General features: G+C 39.8%; 2 protein-coding genes across 3 annotated transcripts; both read right to left on the reverse strand.

The window, feature by feature from the left end:
- Positions 1 to 724: 724 nt before the first annotated feature.
- Positions 725 to 14,470, reverse strand: LOC146558353 (cytochrome P450 2K1-like). 2 transcript variants are annotated; one of them, XM_085248118.1, is made up of 15 exons: positions 14,207 to 14,470; positions 13,916 to 14,078; positions 13,661 to 13,810; positions 13,404 to 13,564; positions 13,126 to 13,305; positions 7,014 to 7,027; positions 3,788 to 3,959; positions 3,522 to 3,684; positions 3,289 to 3,438; positions 3,043 to 3,203; positions 2,744 to 2,923; positions 2,303 to 2,444; positions 1,900 to 2,084; positions 1,414 to 1,555; positions 725 to 1,340 (listed from the first exon to the last, which is right to left on the reverse strand). In XM_085248118.1, exons 1-15 carry the CDS (start codon positions 14,399 to 14,401, stop codon positions 1,153 to 1,155), a joined length of 2,346 nt encoding a protein of 781 aa, XP_085104244.1. In that variant the 5' UTR covers positions 14,402 to 14,470; the 3' UTR covers positions 725 to 1,152. The 2 variants fall into 2 exon arrangements, with proteins under 2 accessions (XP_085104244.1, XP_085104243.1); XM_085248117.1 differs by lacking the exons at positions 7,014 to 7,027; positions 13,126 to 13,305; positions 13,404 to 13,564 and having other exon boundaries at positions 3,788 to 3,942; positions 14,207 to 14,467.
- Positions 14,471 to 15,414: 944 nt separating this feature from the next.
- On the reverse strand, positions 15,415 to 19,068 carry LOC146558354 (cytochrome P450 2K1-like). Its single transcript, XM_085248126.1, has 9 exons — positions 18,478 to 19,068; positions 18,212 to 18,374; positions 17,979 to 18,128; positions 17,733 to 17,893; positions 17,434 to 17,613; positions 16,993 to 17,134; positions 16,590 to 16,774; positions 16,104 to 16,245; positions 15,415 to 16,030 (listed from the first exon to the last, which is right to left on the reverse strand). The coding sequence occupies exons 1-9, from the start codon at positions 18,682 to 18,684 to the stop codon at positions 15,843 to 15,845; spliced, it is 1,518 nt and encodes a 505-aa protein (XP_085104252.1). The 5' UTR covers positions 18,685 to 19,068; the 3' UTR covers positions 15,415 to 15,842.
- Between the last annotated feature and the right edge of the window lie 778 nt (positions 19,069 to 19,846).

The following is a 19,846-nucleotide window of genomic DNA, read 5'->3' on the forward strand; positions in this document are numbered from 1 at the left end:
AAGCTCATTTTTTTGTATTGACTTTTAGAGTTGAATATATGATAAATGTAAAGAGCATTTATATTTTATGCTTTTCTATAAGACTTCCAAACCGGAAGTATGTCATAAATCAGAAAGTACGGTAAATAACTTTTTATCCAACCTAGCTGAGTGTAGGATAAAACGGGTAACCAAGCAGTTTTGGCCAAAGTGACTGGGTAGCAAAGCAGGTTTCCTAACAACAAGGGCAGCAGGTAAATAAAGTGGCAATATCTAAGAGAAGCAATAAGGTTGGAGAAACCTGCATTCAGCTAAGACTGAAGAAGTCACTTGGATGAAATGCTTCTCCCGCTGAAAAAACTACGTCAAGATGAACTGAATACACTTTAATTATGGGTGACTTAGACAGCTACAAGTGATGGTCATTAGTTTTTCTTATCACTAAATGAAAAAGTGAAGCGGACAGATAGAAAATGGCCCAAAGAGTCTGGTAACCATCAATTAGCCCCCCAAAATTATGAAAAAACAATTCATCTATACAAATAAACATTGATATATATTTCAGTTCCTTTCAGACATTCTTCTTCTCTCTAAAGAGGTCACATGGAAGACCAACAATGTAACAATAATGTGTTGTCAACCCATCTGTAAACTTCTCCAACCACCAGGGGGCGTGGCATGGCGGTACTTACTAAGAAAACTGAGGGTGTCTTCTTTCTTGAGGGGCAGTAATGAGCACGACATGCACTGATGCAGCATTTGATCTTTATTGTGGAGGAAAATGTTTAACATCTTACATCTTTATGAGCAAGCGAGAGAGCGATACATGGCAGGTGTAGCATTTTTAAGTAATCAAAACATTCTGCCTTTATTGTCAGTGAAAACTTTGAAGCCAACAGGCAATCTTTACCTACATGAGATGGGGCTAATAAAATCACCTTGAAACTAAAGGAACAATTGAACTAAACATTTTGTAAATCATGTCAGTGAGCCTGAAATTGTTGCCATGATGCCAGGTCTCTCTTGGAAATTAGATTTTTAATCTCAATGAGATTTTTTTTACCTGGATAAATAAAGGACTAATAATAATTAAGGACACAAGAAAATATTCTGCTAAAAATTGACTGGAGCCGTTTCACAGGACAACAAAAGCTTATAAAGACCATCTCTTCCTCACATTTGGGAAACAGCACATAATTTGTGAATCGAAGGGCTGAGAGTAATGCTCACAATTGGAGTCAGATCTAATTCATCCTCTGAAACTCCAGGTGCAGGAGTGAAACGAAAACGCTGCAGGAGGGTGGTGAAGAAGAGGAAGAGCTCCATCCTGGCCAGACTCTCTCCGAGGCAAATCCTGCGACCTGCAAGAGATGAATAATAATCAACTGTCCTGTGATGAGATGTACCTCAGTGGTAATGGCTGAGCTCACAAACCTGCAGAAAATGGAATGAAGGCATCTCGCTTGACAAACTTTTTCTCTTTGTCCAAGAAATGAGCAGGATAAAAGCTGTGAGGCCTCTCCCACTCACTTGGATCATGCAGGACAGATGTCAAGAGAGGAAACACTGTGGTTCCCTGCAGATAACAGCTGATTTCAGAGATGCACAAAGTACAAAACGTACTAAGACAACACATAAAAACAGCACATACTTTTGATTTGGATTCAGTTTCAAACTTTCCCGTATTCCTGTGATTGCCCGTCCAAGATGGCATCAAGCTTCTGTTTTGTGCACTCAGTAAACTGATAACAACTGTTCCCACTCATGCTTACTCTTTGTGTCTGCACTTAGGTTTTTTATAGCTTTAGAACTTTGGCACCTCAACTCAAAGTTAATGCAGGACGATCCAGGATGTAGTTACATTATCTCAAAACATGGCTTGATGCCGAGCAGATTCGAATAGATAACAATTAGTCTAACCTTCTCAATAAAGTGACCCTGAAAAGTGATGTCTCGGGTGGTTTTGTGAGGAAGTGCAGTGGGGACGATGCTGCTCAGTCTCTGTATCTCATGGATGACGGCGTCAGTGAAGGGAAGGTTTTTCCTGTCAGCAACCTGCACCTGTCGATCTCCTATGACCCTCCTCAGCTCTTCCTGGACCTCATCTAGAGTATAAAAGTAACAGTAATTGAATTTCATCCCTATTAGAATCCTCTGGAGTCTAAACGAGAACAGTGGACACATTACACTTGTGTTACACTGACAATAACACTCCAGTATATTTGATAAATGTATGCTTATTGTGATATTGCTCTTGTGACATGTGTCATGTGATTTCCAGTAAAAGAGTGTATTCAAGTTGTGGATTATTTGAGCTCCTCACCCTGTATCTTCGGATATTTGGCCATTAGCAGAAGTCCCCATCTCAGTGTAGTTGATGTTGTCTCAGTGCCGGCAGCAAACAGATTCATGACTGTTATCAGAAGATTATCATCATGGAAGTGACTGTTGGTAATCCCAGATTCCTGCACATAGACATTTAACAGCAAAGTCACTAAAATCATTCTAATCCCAAAGTTGGATGGGGGTTGCACAGTAGAAAAAGAAGTGTCAGGGCACCGAACAGTAACGAGGATGTAACATACACCAGAAGAATTACAAATGATCAATAGTGTTCGCATACATCTGCTGGGTGATAAAGGTATTAGGATGCAACACAGCTGTTTTGTCTTAACCATAGCTGAGCAGGATAAGGCACAGTTTCACCATCAGCTTAAGTTATTTATTCCTGAACACAAAGTTAAAAGATAATAGAAAGTCCAACCTCAAGATTTTCTTTGCGGACCAGAAAGGCGTCTACAAAGCCTCTGCACATCTGTGGGTTCAGAGTCTCTTTTAAACGATGGAAGAAGGCACGGTTTTGCATTTTATTGGCAGCAGCCAGTTTGAACCCTTCGTTCCTATCAGCAGTCCACTTCAGGATTGATGGAAACATTTCATACATCTGTGAATCATCAAATATACATCTGTACATAAAATACCATTTTTCATTTACAAAGGTTATTGAGTTGTACCTTGAAAAAATCTGTAACTCCATAAGTGTCACAAAGTAGGAATCAATACCTGTATTGAGGGACTTCCACCGAGTCTGACAAATCTGTTTGTTCGATCTACCAACGATGTAAACTCTGGATCATTATATTCAAATCTGCTGCCATAGACGATGGAGCAGATAATATTAGAGACTGCACAGTTAATTGATTGGGTTGTATCAAACGCTTCTCCTGTAGCAAAACAAACACATACAGTCAGTATAAGTAATTAGACCATTAATTCAATTCAGTTCAAACAAATGTGATAATTTTTTACCTTTAAATTTCTTAAATACTTCAATGAGATGTTGACATTCCTCAATTATTTTGTCCTCACATGCTCTCTTGCCCATTCCAAAGTCTCTCAGTTTAGTCAATGCAAAGCGTCTCATTTCTCTCCATGAGTCACCATTGGACCACAGAACTCCTGAGAGTGGTCATATTTTAGTTTGACAGTACCAAAATAGAAAAAAAGCTAAAAGATTTTAAGAAAAAATATTATTCCTTTACCATGCTCTTTGGTTAATTCATGTGCAAGTTTCGTTGGGCTTCTGTCTCCAAACACATCATCATAGTCTACAAGTGCCTGCTTCACTGTCTTGTATCCTGCTAGGACCACCACCTTTTTAGGTCCCAGATAGACCGTGAAGACTGATCCATATTTCTTGGATAACTAAGAACAGAATATTTTCATATTTTCACACACATCAAAGAAACCAAAGCTAAAAAGCTGCCTGGAGAACTGTATCTGCAGCATAGTTCAATTACTTTCTCACCTCCAGCAATGTTTTGTAAGGTCCTTTCAGGTCCAGTTGCAGCAGGTTCCCCAGCACAGGTAGTGGTCTGGGTCCTGGAGGACCTTTTTGTTTTTTTTGAGAATTGAAGCTTGGAGTGACGATGAAATAGACAAGGAGGATGACTGTCAGTGCCCCTAACAAGAAGGCAGAACTGAACGATTGGAGAAAGACATCTAATATCCCCATGGCTGTGAAACGAATTCTCTGCTATGAGTTCTTTGTACTGAGAGCCCAGAGACTTAGTGCTTTTTGCGTTGTCTGCCAAATTTCAGTCCTGTACTGTGCAGCATATAATACAAGGTGTGACAGTAACAGAGCAAAGGTCCTCTATGAAAGAAATAGTAAATCATTAACGTTGCAGTTGATACTTTGGTCTGTAAAATAAATGGAAAAACATTAACAAACCAACAAAATACATTAAACACAGAATAAAAATATCTACTTGGATGTTAGAATAATTTTTGACAGAAGTGAGTATATCTGTTAAAAACGTAATAATAGTTTTCATTTTTGGTAGATTTTAGCATTAAAATTCAGGGTTGCCATGGCCGTTTTATCTATCTATCTATCTATCTATCTATCTATCTATCTATCTGGCAAGACTGCAAACATGACAGATGTATGTATGTATATATATATATATATAAAAAAAAAAAACACCCAGCACGCCCCTGCGGGCGGATCTATCCTTCAAGCTCGGGTCCTCTACCAGAGGCCTGGGAGCTTGAGGGTCCTGCGCAGTATCTTAGCTGTTCCCAGGACTGCGCTCTTCTGGACAGAGATCTCCGATGTTGTTCTAGGGGGCTGCTGGAGCCACTCGCCTAGCTTGGGAGTCACCGCACCTAGTGCTCCGATTACCACGGGGACCACCATTACCTTCACCCTCCACATCCTCTCGAGCTCTTCTCTGAGCCCTTGGTATTTCTCCAGCTTCTCGTGTTCCTTCTTCCTGATATTGCTGTCATTCGGAACCGCTACATCGATCACTACGGCCGTCTTCTTCTGTTTGTCTACCACCACTATGTCCGGTTGGTTAGCCACCACCATTTTGTCCGTCTGTATCTGGAAGTCCCACAGGATCTTAGCTCGGTCATTCTTCACCACCCTTGGGGGCATCTCCCATTTTGACCTCGGGACTTCCAGGTTATACTCGGCACAGATGTTCCTGTACACTATGCCGGCCACTTGGTTATGGCGTTCCATGTATGCCTTGCCTGCTAGCATCTTGCACCCTGCTGTTATGTGCTGGATTGTCTCTGGGGCATCTTTACACAGCCTGCACCTGGGGTCTTGCCTGGTGTGATAGACCCCAGCCTCTATGGATCTTGTACTCAGAGCTTGTTCTTGTGCTGCCATGATTAGTGCCTCTGTGCTGTCTTTCAGTCCAGCTTTGTCCAGCCACTGGTAGGATTTCTGGATATCAGCCACCTCCTCTATCTGCCGGTGGTACATACCGTGCAGGGGCCTGTCCTTCCATGATGGTTCCTCGTCTCCCTCCTCTTTCTTGGGTTTCTGCTGCCTGAGGTATTCACTGAGCACTCGGTCAGTTGGGGCCATCTTCCCAATGTATTCTTGGATGTTCGTTGTCTCATCCTGGACTGTGGTGCTGACACTCACCAGTCCCCGGCCCCCTTCCTTCCGCTTAGCGTACAGCCTCAGGGTGCTGGACTTGGGGTGAAACCCTCCATGCATGGTAAGGAGCTTTCTTGTCTTTATGTCAGTGGCTTCTATCTCCTCCTTTGGCCAGCCTATTACCCCAGCAGGGTACCTGATCACGGGCAGGGCGTACGTGTTGATGGCCCGGATCTTGTTCTTACCATTCAGCTGACTCCTCAGGACTTGCCTGACCCTCTGCAGGTACTTGGTGGTTGCAGCCTTTCTAGCGGCCTCTTCATGGTTCCCATTTGCCTGCGGGATCCCCAGGTACTTGTAACTGTCCTCTATGTCTGCAATGTTGCCTTCTGGTAGTTCAATCCCCTCAGTTCTGACTACCTTCCCTCTCTTTGATACCATCCGACTACACTTCTCCAGTCCGAACGACATTCCAATGTCATTGCTGTATAGCCTGGTAGTGTGGATCAGTGAATCGATGTCTCGTTCACTCTTGGCATACAGCTTGATGTCATCCATGTACAGGAGGTGGCTGACAACTGCTCCGTTCCGTAGTCGGTATCCGTAGCCAGTCTTGTTAATGATCTCACTGAGGGGGTTCAGGCCTATGCAGAACAGCAGTGGGGACAGAGCATCTCCTTGGTAGATCCCGCACTTGATGGTGACTTGTGCTATGGGCTTGGAGTTGGCCTCTAGTGTTGTACGCCACATCCCCATTGAGTTCCTGATGAAGGCTCTTAGGGTCCCATTGATCTTGTACAATTCTAGGCATTCCAGTATCCAGCTGTGGGGCATTGAGTCATAGGCCTTCTTGTAATCAATCCAGGCAGTGCACAGGTTGGTCAGTCTGGTCTTGCAGTCTCGGCTGATTTGCGTTTGTGTTTTGCGCCTCTGGTATTCTTGCCAATTCCTTTCTGTGTCCCGCACATGTATTGACCCATGTGCCTGTTCATCTTAGCCGATATGATGCCTGACAGGAGCTTCCATGTAGTACTGAGGCAGGTTATTGGTCGGTAGTTGGAGGGGACCAGTCCCTTCTTGGGGTCCTTGGGGATCAGGACCGTCCGGCCTTCAGTTAGCCATTCCGGGTGTCTCTCGTTAACTAGCAGCTGGTTCATTTGTGCTGCCAGACGCTCGTGGAGTGCAGTCAGCTTCTTCAGCCAGTAGGCATGAACCATGTCGGGCCCTGGTGCTGTCCAACTCTTCATACTGGAGACTCTTTCTTGGATATCTGCCACTGTGATGGTTACTGGACCCTGTTCAGGGAGGTTGCTGTGGTCTGCCCTCAGATGTCCGAGCCGGCATGCCTTCATATTTATTTGTCTCGCTCATGTCTGCGGTAGGCTCGCTTAGCATAGGGGGTCTAGCCTTAGGACCCTTACTGGATACAGACGCCCCAGGCAGGAATCGAACTTGCGATCCTCTGTTCCAAAGGCGTGTAGTCTAACCACTACGCTTCCGGGTGTGGTTAGACTACACGCCTTTATATATATATATATACATATATATATATATATATATATATATATATATAACCATGCATGAAGGGTTTCACTCCAAGTCCAGCACCCGGAGGCTGTATGCTAAGTGGAACGAAAGAGGCCGGGACTGGTGAGTGTCATCACCACAGTCCAGGATCAGACATGAACATCCACTAACACATCAGGTAGAAGGCCCCAACCCAAGAAAGAGGAGGAAGAGGAGGAACCATCATGGAAGGACAGGCCCCTGCACGGTATGTACCACCGGCAGATAGAGGAGGTGGCTGATATCCAGAAATCCTACCAGTGGCTGGACAAAGCTGGACTGAAAGACAGCACAGAGGCACTAATCATGGCAGCACAGGAACAAGCTCTGAGCACAAGATCCATAGAGGCTGGGGTCTATCACACCAGGCAAGATCCCAGGTGTAGACTGTTAAAGATACCCCTGAGACAATGCATGACATAACAGCAGGGCACAAGATGCTAGCAGGCAGGGCATACACAGAACGCCACAACTAAGTGGCTAGCATAGTAAACAGGACCATCTGTGCGGGGTTTAACCCTCACCCCAATAAGGGAAATTTAAAACTGTTGGTTAAGGGTAAATGTAACTTCAAGCGTAAACATCAATTGGAGCTCACTAAAATTAATATTGAATCCATGTGTAACTTTGCCAAAACAATGCCAGACTCTTTAGTTTTCTCTGGTCCCCTCCCCAATCGCACCATTCCTTAGTTTGCTGGCTGTCTGAGTGGTGTCCACAAAATGATGTGGTCTTTATAGATAATTGGAGAAAACCTGGTCTTGTTAGGAGAGTCGGCATCCATCCCTCTTTGGATGGAGCTTTTATTTATAGAAATCTCAGTCGAGCCCTACCTCCTCCCTGTACTTTGCAAAAACCATATTTTTTGAACCAACTTTAAAACTGAGTTATGCTGAGACATTGCTTCAGTTCTTCAAGTAGTCTATTCCAAAGCTTCACTCCACACACAGAGATGAAAAAACGTTTTAGTGTTGTACAGATTAATTAATGCTTCAATACAGGGAGGCTTGCCCGATGGCACTTACCGAGACGTGGCTGATCGATGTGGACAGTGACACTTCACTGCGAATCAGCGGCTTTGGGACTAATGTCCGGACAAAAAACAGTTGTGTTGCCCTTCAGGGGTGTTTTGATTGTACTGACTGGTCCTTGTTTCAAGAGAGCACTTCTGATTTGGATGAACTCACTGGTGTGGTGTGTAGCTACATCTCTTTTTGCAAAGACTCTGTAATTCCAGTCAGAGAATTTAAGACTTCCCCCAATAACAAACCGTGGCTCTCTAAAGATATTAAGGATCTGATTCTTAAAACGAAAATTGCTTTTAACAAGGGAGACATTCCCACTGTGAGAATACTGAGGAAGGAGGTGAGGGCCGCAATACAGATTGCCAAGATGAGATACAGAAATAAGATTGGGGGAAAACTCCACAGTAACAACCTCAAAAGAGCTTGGCTTGGTATGAAAACAATGGCAGGGCTACAGATGAAAGGTAAAAGTAATATTACCTTAGAGGGGTTTACCTCTAAAAACATCTGGCAGACAGTCTTAACAGTTTTTACCTTTGTTTTGAGAACTTTGACTGTTCTAGGCAGACCAGCACACTGAGGGAAAAGACTATCACTCCCCCATCATTTTGTATTGATGAGAAGGGGGTAGCTAATCTCTTTAGACACACTAAAAGTAAGCGTCCTGGACCTGACAACATCTGTGGACAGGTACTGAGAACTTGTGCTGATCAGCTGAGTGGGATTTTTCACCATATTTTCTCACTATCTTTAGAGTTTCATTCAGTACCTAAGATTTGGAAACATGCTGTCATTGTTTCTGTTGCTAAGGGCAGAGCCTCTGGCTCTGACTTCTTTAGTGAGGAAGTCCTTTGAGAAGATAATTGGAAGGAGATTTTAATGCATGTTGAACACCATCTTGACCCCTTCCAGTTTGCCTACAGAGCAGGAAGAGGTGTGGAGGATGCTGTTGAAACACTCTCGTATTTCTTGTATGAGCATCTTGAGGCCCCTCACATCCAATTCAACACTTCTTACTTGCTGGCAGGCTTTACAATCATTTTAAACTTGATACTAGTCTGGTCAGCTGGGTGACAGACTTTCTGACTAATAGGTCACACTGCGTGAGGGCGAATCATGTGTTTTCTGATGTGCTCTCCTGCTCTACTGGATCACCCCAGGGTTGCTGCCTCTCTCCCCTTCTGTTCATTCTTTATACAAATGAGTGTCGCAGCAATTTCATGAACAGACACATCCTGAAGTTTGCTGATGACACAGTGATCGTCAGTCTTCTAGTGGGAGACGAGTCAAGCCATGGACAGGTTGTAGTCCTTTCTTTCACTTAATGTGTCAAAAACTAAAAACATGATTATTGATTTTAGGAAGTCCTCTTATAGCTCATCACCTACTATTATTAAAACTGCTGAAATCGGGATTGTTGAGAGTTACAAATATCTAGGTGTGGTACTTGACCATAAACTGTGTTTTGAATCTCATTGTCACAGTGAGGTTCACCGGTATGTTAGTTAGAGCAGGGCCCAAGAGCAGACATAGGCAAGGAGACATGATATGAGTTAACAAAAGGCGAGCCTTTATTATGGCTGATGACAAAAGGCAAAACAAAAGCTAAACAGACTATGAAAAACCTATGACACTGAACGCTATGCGAGACTATGAAACGGTGATAAAGCTATGAAACTTTGAAAACTGATTCTATGACTGTGACTATGAGAACTGTGATGACTATGACGAGACATAACTGGGAAGGTTACACAGACGACGCGACACAGACTGAATGAAACAGAGACTAAATACACATAAGGGAAGATCAAGGGAAGTGGCCACACAAGGGAGCACAGCTGACACCCGTGAACCTAATGGCAGGACAGGGGAAGTGAAACTAAATACAATGAACAAAGAACACTGGACTCTTTCAAAATACAACAGGAAACATGGAGTCGTAGACATGACACAAGGGGAACCTGATAAACCATGAACTAAACTGCAATCTAGGCCTGACTGAATAACTAGAAAACTGAAAAGAAACTGGAATACAGATGAAATAACAAAATAACATGAAACTCAAAAACACTGGGTCGCATGACACAGGACCATGACGCTCATGCTGATGCCACTACTAAAAAGGTTCAACAAAGAATGTTCTTTTTAGGGAAAATGAAATCTTTTAATGTCTCATCTGAGATGTTGTCTTTGTTTTATGGAAGTTTTATCAAATCTGTGATGTCCTTTTGTATCGCTGCCTGGTTTGGTAACCTGACGGTGAAGAATAAGAATTGAGGTTGGGACTTCTGGTAAAAACTGCTAGCAAAATTTCAGGGCACTGGCAAGATGGACTTTTGGCCATCTACAACAAAAATGTGCTTAGAAAGGCTCATTCTATTATGAATTGTTTGAACCATCCACTTCACACTGAGTTTGAGTTGTTGCGGCCATCGTTTTAGAGTACCTCTGAGGAAGATTAAAAGACTCCAGGTTTCTTTTATCCCTACTGCATCTTGTCTCCTTAATGGCAAATAACCGTCCTTGGACTTTCTATCACTACTATTGTCATTATTATTTTATATTATTGTTCTGTTTACTTTTATCCTGCTGCCAAGCTAATCTTCCTTGTCTGTTTTCTGATACATACAGGTTTATGAGTGTAAATGTGCTTTGCTTGATTTCAGCAATTTTGACAATTGATTCAAATTGTAGATACCGAATAAAAATAAAACTATTTAAGACCAGTGTTGGTCAAGTGACTTGAAAAAAGTAATCAGTAACTAATTACTGATTACTTCCCCAAAAAAGTAATCCCATTATTTTACTGATTACTTATTTTCAAAAGTAATAATTACTTAGTTACTTTTTAAAAACACGATTTACAACCTGAAGAGGTGATAAAGCGATAGATCTTTCAGCCCAATTCTACTTTTTCTGCATAATCCATCATACAAAATGTAATCAAATGGAAAAGTCTCTTTTTAAAACTTGTTTTATCAGTTTTAATCTTTTATCTTTATGCATCAATCAAAAATTTAATTATATGCAACATTCTCTGACTGGAAGAAATTTGTTTAATATTTAAACCTATTTTCTGCAGATTCCAGCAAATAAAATAAAATATTTTTTGTGTCTACACTCAGTCTTTCAAATAGATGCAAGTAAAACCCAGCAGAAAATAAATAAAGTCAAAGACTAGTCGTCCTGTTGCTCTATTTTCACCTGTAAAGCAGGAGTGGGGTAGGCGGAGGTTTACCCTGGTGCAGGTGTGCCGCAGCAGTCAGTTGAAGAATCCGCGAGTTTCTTTGTGAGTTTCCCATTACGTCGTAGCGCACTCGGTGCTTGCTTGGAAGTTTAGGAATTTTTTTTTTCCGCTGTAAAAAGACGTTTTCTTCCCACGCACAACGGACACTAATGTTTTTGTCACTTTTTATGGAATCAAACTCAAAATAAGGTCAGTACTTCCACGCTCACCCAGACATGGCTGACCAACAATGCTAACAATAATAATATTGTTTTGTCAACCCACCTGTAAACCTCTACAGCATTGTGGGTATTTGCTAAGAAAAGTGAAGGAGTCCTCCTTTGGGAAGGATACACACAGCGTTGTCTGGACAGTTTGAATTATCAAAATGATCTAGAGAGGGCAGTAATGGGTATGACGTACACTGTTGCAGCATTTGATCTTTATTGTGGAGAAAAACCTTTAACATGTTACATCTTTATGTCTGTCTGCAACCTGAACCTGTCGATCTCCTATGACTCTCATCAGCTCCTCCTGGACCTCATCTGGTGTATAAAAGTAACAATAATTAAATTTCATCCCTATTAGAATCACTCAAACACTCCATTTTACAGTGTTTTCACAGAAATCTATGCAATCTTGTAAAAAAAATTAAGTGCACGCCAGTTGAAGTAATAGTTCTTTTTAAATTATTTTATCAGTCTCTCACATTGGTGTAGAGAAATTTTGGCCCACTCTTCTTTACAGTGCTGCTTTAGTTCATTGAGGTTTGCAGACATTCAGTCAGGCATGGCTCTGTTAATGTCTTGTCACAGCATTTCATTTGAGTTTATGTCTGGACTTCGACTGGGCCATTGCAGCACCTTGATTGTTATCTTTTTCAGCCATTCTTTTGGAGAGCCCAGTTTAGGCCAATCTGGGACAGATCCTCTGACATTTGCTATAAAATACTTATGATCATTACAGAGTTACCCAAGGTACCCAAGTCCTGTGACTGGAAAAATCAACTGCAAATCATCACTCCTTTAGCACTGTGTGTGAGTTTGTCTGAGGTGTTTGTGCTGACATACTGTGTTGGATTTGTGCTTGATGTGGTACTTTTGCATTATGATAAAACATTTCTAGTTTTGTCTTGTCAGTCAACAGGATGTTGTCTCAGAAGTCTATGCTTTCTTTTGGCAACTATTTTAAACAAGCCGTACCTGTTCTGTCTTTTTTTAATTGTAGAACTGCAGAATTGTACTAGAATAAACTGGTTTTTAATTTGGGGTGCATTTACTGGAACTTCCACTCCAGGGAAGAATGAAGCCCTCAGGTGTATGTTAGTCCACACCTGAAGGCTTCAGTCTAACAAACTATAAAAAATCTGTCTTCATTCAGTTGCTCACACTTGCTAAAGATCAACTAATCGTGCTTTTGATTAGCACCTTATTGATTGGCTGCTACTCCTAAATCCCATGAAGGGAATAATTTGTGTTTCACAGGACTAAAAATAGAGTACTTTGAAAATGTGATTTTTCACACGGCTATAAATGAAGGTGACATTATTTATTTGATTTTGTTTTTGTGACAGTGATTTGATTTCATTAGCACATTGAAGTTAAATTTTTAGGCTCCTCACCCTGAATCTTTGGATATTTGGCCATAAGCAGAAGTCCCCATCTCAGTGTAGTTGATGTTGTCTCAGTTCATTACTGTCATCAAAAGGTTATCATCATGGAAATGACTGTTGGTAATCCCAGATTCCTTCAGACATGCAACAATAAAATGCCAGTAAATCTAATTCCCTTAAAACTGACAAAATGTGTACTTTGTTCTTACTAGGACACAGCATATTTGTTTAGTTAAGCAGGAATGTGCACAGCTTCACCCTGAGCTTCAGTTAATAATTTCAGACTACAAACTTGACAAGTGACAGAGATGCCAACCTCCAGAGTTTGCTTGCGGAGCAGAAAGGCATCCACAAAGCCTCTGCACATCTGTGGGTTCAGAGTCTCTTTTAAATGACTGAAGATGCCAAGGTTTTGTTTGCTACTGGTAGCAGACATTTCGAGCAGTTCCTTCCTGGCACCAATCCAACTCAACAGCGCTGGACACATGTTGTACATCTGTCAAAAATTATATAACCACCAGTAACTAGAATAATATTTTGTTATTTGCAACAACTGATGCTTTATGTGCTTATGAAAGTAACTATAGAAATGACCTGTACTGAAGGAGAACCCAAAAGTTTAGCACCTCTGCTCATTCGATCTACCAGAGATGTAAACTCTGGATCATTATATTCAAATCTGCTTCCATAGACAATGGAGCAGATAATATTAGAGACTGCATATGATAATCTTTGGTTTGTATCAAAAGCTTCTCCTGTGACAAGACAAGTGAAAGGAGTGAAAAACAAATAACAGTCAAATTAATCTTCATCAACCTTCATTAATTTTTTTTAACATAAACAAATCTTACCTTTGAATTTCTTAAAAACCTCAATGAGGTATTGACATTCTTCAATTATTTTGTCCTCACATGCTCTCTTGCCCATCCCAAAGTCTCTCAGGTTAGTCAGTGCAAAGCGCCTCATTTCCTTCCATGAATCACCGTTGGACCACACAACCCCTGTAATGAAGTGTGTATAGAGTTTAAATAACAATAATTTAAGACACATAATGTGGTTATGCCCATTTTTTATTTTATTTTATTTATTTATTTATTTATTTTTACCATTTCCATGGTTCATTTGATGCACAATTAGAATTGGATCTCTGTCTCCAAACACTTCATCATAGTCAACAAGTGCCTCCTTCACTGTCTTGTATCCTGCCAGCACCACCACTTTTTGGGGTCCAAGATAGACAGTAAAGACTGATCCATATTTCTTGGACAGCTAAGAAGGGCAGAATATGTTGATATTTTGACACACATTAGAGAGACCCTGGAAGTTGTAAGAGCTGCATGGAAAGCTGAATTTATAAGTCAGCCTAAAAGAAAAGCAGCCCAATAGCTTTACCTCACCTCCAATAATGTTTTGTAGGGTCTTTTCAGGTTCATCTGAAGCAAGTTCCCAAACAAGGGAAGTGGTCTGGGTCCTGGGGGATCCTGGGTACTAAAGCTAGCAGAGGAGATTAAATAGATGAGCAGGAGGACCGTCAGAGCCCCCAACAAGAAGGTAGAACTGAAGGCCTGAAGAAAAACATTTAATATCCCCATGGTTTTCAAGTAAAATATACACTCTGTTACTTGCACTGAAAACTCAGTGACTGTGAAAGACACTGCACAGGGATAAACAGTGCAAACAGTGTTCTGTGGTTATGAATGAGTAAATGATTAATGTTGCAGTTAGTACTTTGGTCTGTGTCAATATTATATTTTCAGAATGAAAAAAAAAAAAATAATAAAACACGTATAAATGTGTGTACCTGATATCAACACAGTTATTTGTGTAAACACTTTAAAGTGCAGCATTTTTTTTACTATATTTTAACATTATTTGAAACTGAAGCTCATTTTTTTGTATTGACTTTTAGAGTTGAATATATGATAAATGTAAAGAGCATTTATATTTTATGCTTTTCTATAAGACTTCCAAACCGGAAGTATGTCATAAATCAGAAAGTACGGTAAATAACTTTTTATCCAACCTAGCTGAGTGTAGGATAAAACGGGTAACCAAGCAGTTTTGGCCAAAGTGACTGGGTAGCAAAGCAGGTTTCCTAACAACAAGGGCAGCAGGTAAATAAAGTGGCAATATCTAAGAGAAGCAATAAGGTTGGAGAAACCTGCATTCAGCTAAGACTGAAGAAGTCACTTGGATGAAATGCTTCTCCCGCTGAAAAAACTACGTCAAGATGAACTGAATACACTTTAATTATGGGTGACTTAGACAGCTACAAGTGATGGTCATTAGTTTTTCTTATCACTAAATGAAAAAGTGAAGCGGACAGATAGAAAATGGCCCAAAGAGTCTGGTAACCATCAATTAGCCCCCCAAAATTATGAAAAAACAATTCATCTATACAAATAAACATTGATATATATTTCAGTTCCTTTCAGACATTCTTCTTCTCTCTAAAGAGGTCACATGGAAGACCAACAATGTAACAATAATGTGTTGTCAACCCATCTGTAAACTTCTCCAACCACCAGGGGGCGTGGCATGGCGGTACTTACTAAGAAAACTGAGGGTGTCTTCTTTCTTGAGGGGCAGTAATGAGCACGACATGCACTGATGCAGCATTTGATCTTTATTGTGGAGGAAAATGTTTAACATCTTACATCTTTATGAGCAAGCGAGAGAGCGATACATGGCAGGTGTAGCATTTTTAAGTAATCAAAACATTCTGCCTTTATTGTCAGTGAAAACTTTGAAGCCAACAGGCAATCTTTACCTACATGAGATGGGGCTAATAAAATCACCTTGAAACTAAAGGAACAATTGAACTAAACATTTTGTAAATCATGTCAGTGAGCCTGAAATTGTTGCCATGATGCCAGGTCTCTCTTGGAAATTAGATTTTTAATCTCAATGAGATTTTTTTTACCTGGATAAATAAAGGACTAATAATAATTAAGGACACAAGAAAATATTCTGCTAAAAATTGACTGGAGCCGTTTCACAGGACAACAAAAGCTTATAAAGACCATCTCTTCCTCACATTTGGGAAACAGCACATAATTTGTGAATCGAAGGGCTGAGAGTAATGCTCACAATTGGAGTCAGATCTAATTCATCCTCTGAAACTCCAGGTGCAGGAGTGAAACGAAAACGCTGCAGGAGGGTGGTGAAGAAGAGGAAGAGCTCCATCCTGGCCAGACTCTCTCCGAGGCAAATCCTGCGACCTGCAAGAGATGAATAATAATCAACTGTCCTGTGAAGAGATGTACCTCAGTGGTAATGGCTGAGCTCACAAACCTGCAGAAAATGGAATGAAGGCATCTCGCTTGACAAACTTTTTCTCTTTGTCCAAGAAATGAGCAGGATAAAAGCTGTGAGGCCTCTCCCACTCACTTGGATCATGCAGGACAGATGTCAAGAGAGGAAACACTGTGGTTCCCTGCAGATAACAGCTGATTTCAGAGATGCACAAAGTACAAAACGTACTAAGACAACACATAAAAACAGCACATACTTTTGATTTGGATTCAGTTTCAAACTTTCCCGTATTCCTGTGATTGCCCGTCCAAGATGGCATCAAGCTTCTGTTTTGTGCACTCAGTAAACTGATAACAACTGTTCCCACTCATGCTTACTCTTTGTGTCTGCACTTAGGTTTTTTATAGCTTTAGAACTTTGGCACCTCAACTCAAAGTTAATGCAGGACGATCCAGGATGTAGTTACATTATCTCAAAACATGGCTTGATGCCGAGCAGATTCGAATAGATAACAATTAGTCTAACCTTCTCAATAAAGTGACCCTGAAAAGTGATGTCTCGGGTGGTTTTGTGAGGAAGTGCAGTGGGGACGATGCTGCTCAGTCTCTGTATCTCATGGATGACGGCGTCAGTGAAGGGAAGGTTTTTCCTGTCAGCAACCTGCACCTGTCGATCTCCTATGACCCTCCTCAGCTCTTCCTGGACCTCATCTAGAGTATAAAAGTAACAGTAATTGAATTTCATCCCTATTAGAATCCTCTGGAGTCTAAACGAGAACAGTGGACACATTACACTTGTGTTACACTGACAATAACACTCCAGTATATTTGATAAATGTATGCTTATTGTGATATTGCTCTTGTGACATGTGTCATGTGATTTCCAGTAAAAGAGTGTATTCAAGTTGTGGATTATTTGAGCTCCTCACCCTGTATCTTCGGATATTTGGCCATTAGCAGAAGTCCCCATCTCAGTGTAGTTGATGTTGTCTCAGTGCCGGCAGAAAACAGATTAATGACTGTTATCAGAAGATTATCATCATGGAAGTGACTGTTGGTAATCCCAGATTCCTGCACATAGACATTTAACAGCAAAGTCACTAAAATCATTCTAATCCCAAAGTTGGATGGGGGTTGCACAGTAGAAAAAGAAGTGTCAAGGCACCGAACAGTAACGAGGATGTAACATACACCAGAAGAATTACAAATGATCAATAGTGTTCGCATACATCTGCTGGGTGATAAAGGTATTAGGATGCAACACAGCTGTTTTGTCTTAACCATAGCTGAGCAGGATAAGGCACAGTTTCACCATCAGCTTAAGTTATTTATTCCTGAACACAAAGTTAAAAGATAATAGAAAGTCCAACCTCAAGATTTTCTTTGCGGACCAGAAAGGCGTCTACAAAGCCTCTGCACATCTGTGGGTTCAGAGTCTCTTTTAAACGATGGAAGAAGGCACGGTTTTGCATTTTATTGGCAGCAGCCAGTTTGAACCCTTCGTTCCTATCAGCAGTCCACTTCAGGATTGATGGAAACATTTCATACATCTGTGAATCATCAAATATACATCTGTACATAAAATACCATTTTTCATTTACAAAGGTTATTGAGTTGTACCTTGAAAAAATCTGTAACTCCATAAGTGTCACAAAGTAGGAATCAATACCTGTATTGAGGGACTTCCACCGAGTCTGACAAATCTGTTTGTTCGATCTACCAACGATGTAAACTCTGGATCATTATATTCAAATCTGCTGCCATAGACGATGGAGCAGATAATATTAGAGACTGCACAGTTAATTGATTGGGTTGTATCAAACGCTTCTCCTGTAGCAAAACAAACACATACAGTCAGTATAAGTAATTGGACCATTAATTCAATTCAGTTCAAACAAATGTGATAATTTTTTACCTTTAAATTTCTTAAATACTTCAATGAGATGTTGACATTCCTCAATTATTTTGTCCTCACATGCTCTCTTGCCCATTCCAAAGTCTCTCAGTTTAGTCAATGCAAAGCGTCTCATTTCTCTCCATGAGTCACCATTGGACCACAGAACTCCTGAGAGTGGTCATATTTTAGTTTGACAGTACCAAAATAGAAAAAAAGCTAAAAGATTTTAAGAAAAAATATTATTCCTTTACCATGCTCTTTGGTTAATTCATGCGCAAGTTTCGTTGGGCTTCTGTCTCCAAACACATCATCATAGTCTACAAGTGCCTGCTTCACTGTCTTGTATCCTGCTAGGACCACCACCTTTTTAGGTCCCAGATAGACCGTGAAGACTGATCCATATTTCTTGGATAACTAAGAACAGAATATTTTCATATTTTCACACACATCAAAGAAACCAAAGCTAAAAAGCTGCCTGGAGAACTGTATCTGCAGCATAGTTCAATTACTTTCTCACCTCCAGCAATGTTTTGTAAGGTCCTTTCAGGTCCAGTTGCAGCAGGTTCCCCAGCACAGGTAGTGGTCTGGGTCCTGGAGGACCCTTTTGTTTTTTTTGAGAATTGAAGCTTGGAGTGACGATGAAATAGACAAGGAGGATGACTGTCAGTGCCCCTAACAAGAAGGCAGAACTGAACGATTGGAGAAAGACATCTAATATCCCCATGGCTGTGAAACGAATTCTCTGCTATGAGTTCTTTGTACTGAGAGCCCAGAGACTTAGTGCTTTTTGCGTTGTCTGCCAAATTTCAGTCCTGTACTGTGCAGCATATAATACAAGGTGTGACAGTAACAGAGCAAAGGTCCTCTATGAAAGAAATAGTAAATCATTAACGTTGCAGTTGATACTTTGGTCTGTAAAATAAATGGAAAAACATTAACAAACCAACAAAATAAATTAAACACAGAATAAAAATATCTACTTGGATGTTAGAATAATTTTTGACAGAAGTGAGTATATCTGTTAAAAACGTAATAATAGTTTTCATTTTTGGTAGATTTTAGCATTAAAATTCAGGGTTGCCATGGCCGTTTTATCTATCTATCTATCTATCTATCTATCTATCTATCTATCTATCTATCTATCTATCTATCTATCTATCTATCTATCTATCTATCTATCTATCTATCTATCTATCTATCTGGCAAGACTGCAAACATGACAGATGTATATATATATATATATATATATATACATATATATATATATATGTATATATATATATATATATATATATATATATATATATATATATATATATATATATATACATATATATATATATATATATATATGTATATATATATATATATATATATATATATATATATACACATCTATATATATATATATATATATATATATATATATATATATATATATATATACATCTGTCATGTTTGCAGTCTTGCCAGATAGATAGATAGATAGATAGATAGATAGATAGATAGATAGATAGATAGATAGATAGATAGATAAAACGGCCATGGCAACCCTGAATTTTAATGCTAAAATCTACCAAAAATGAAAACTATTATTACGTTTTTAACCGTCGTTCGCTGTTTACATTAATTGCACCATATATATATATATATATATATATATATATATATATATATATATATATATATGTATATATATATATATATATATATATATATACATATATATATATATGTATATATATATATATATATATATATATATACATATATATATATATATATGTATATATATATATATATATATATATATATATATATATATATATATATATATATATATGGTGCAATTAATGTAAACAGCGAACGACGGTGAGAGGTGCTCA

Source organism: Mchenga conophoros, linkage group LG15 (assembly GCF_057382185.1).
Source record: "Mchenga conophoros isolate Kocher_MC1m ecotype Shallow Benthic linkage group LG15, M_conophoros_male_GT1.1, whole genome shotgun sequence".
Taxonomy (NCBI): Eukaryota; Metazoa; Chordata; class Actinopteri; order Cichliformes; family Cichlidae; genus Mchenga; species Mchenga conophoros.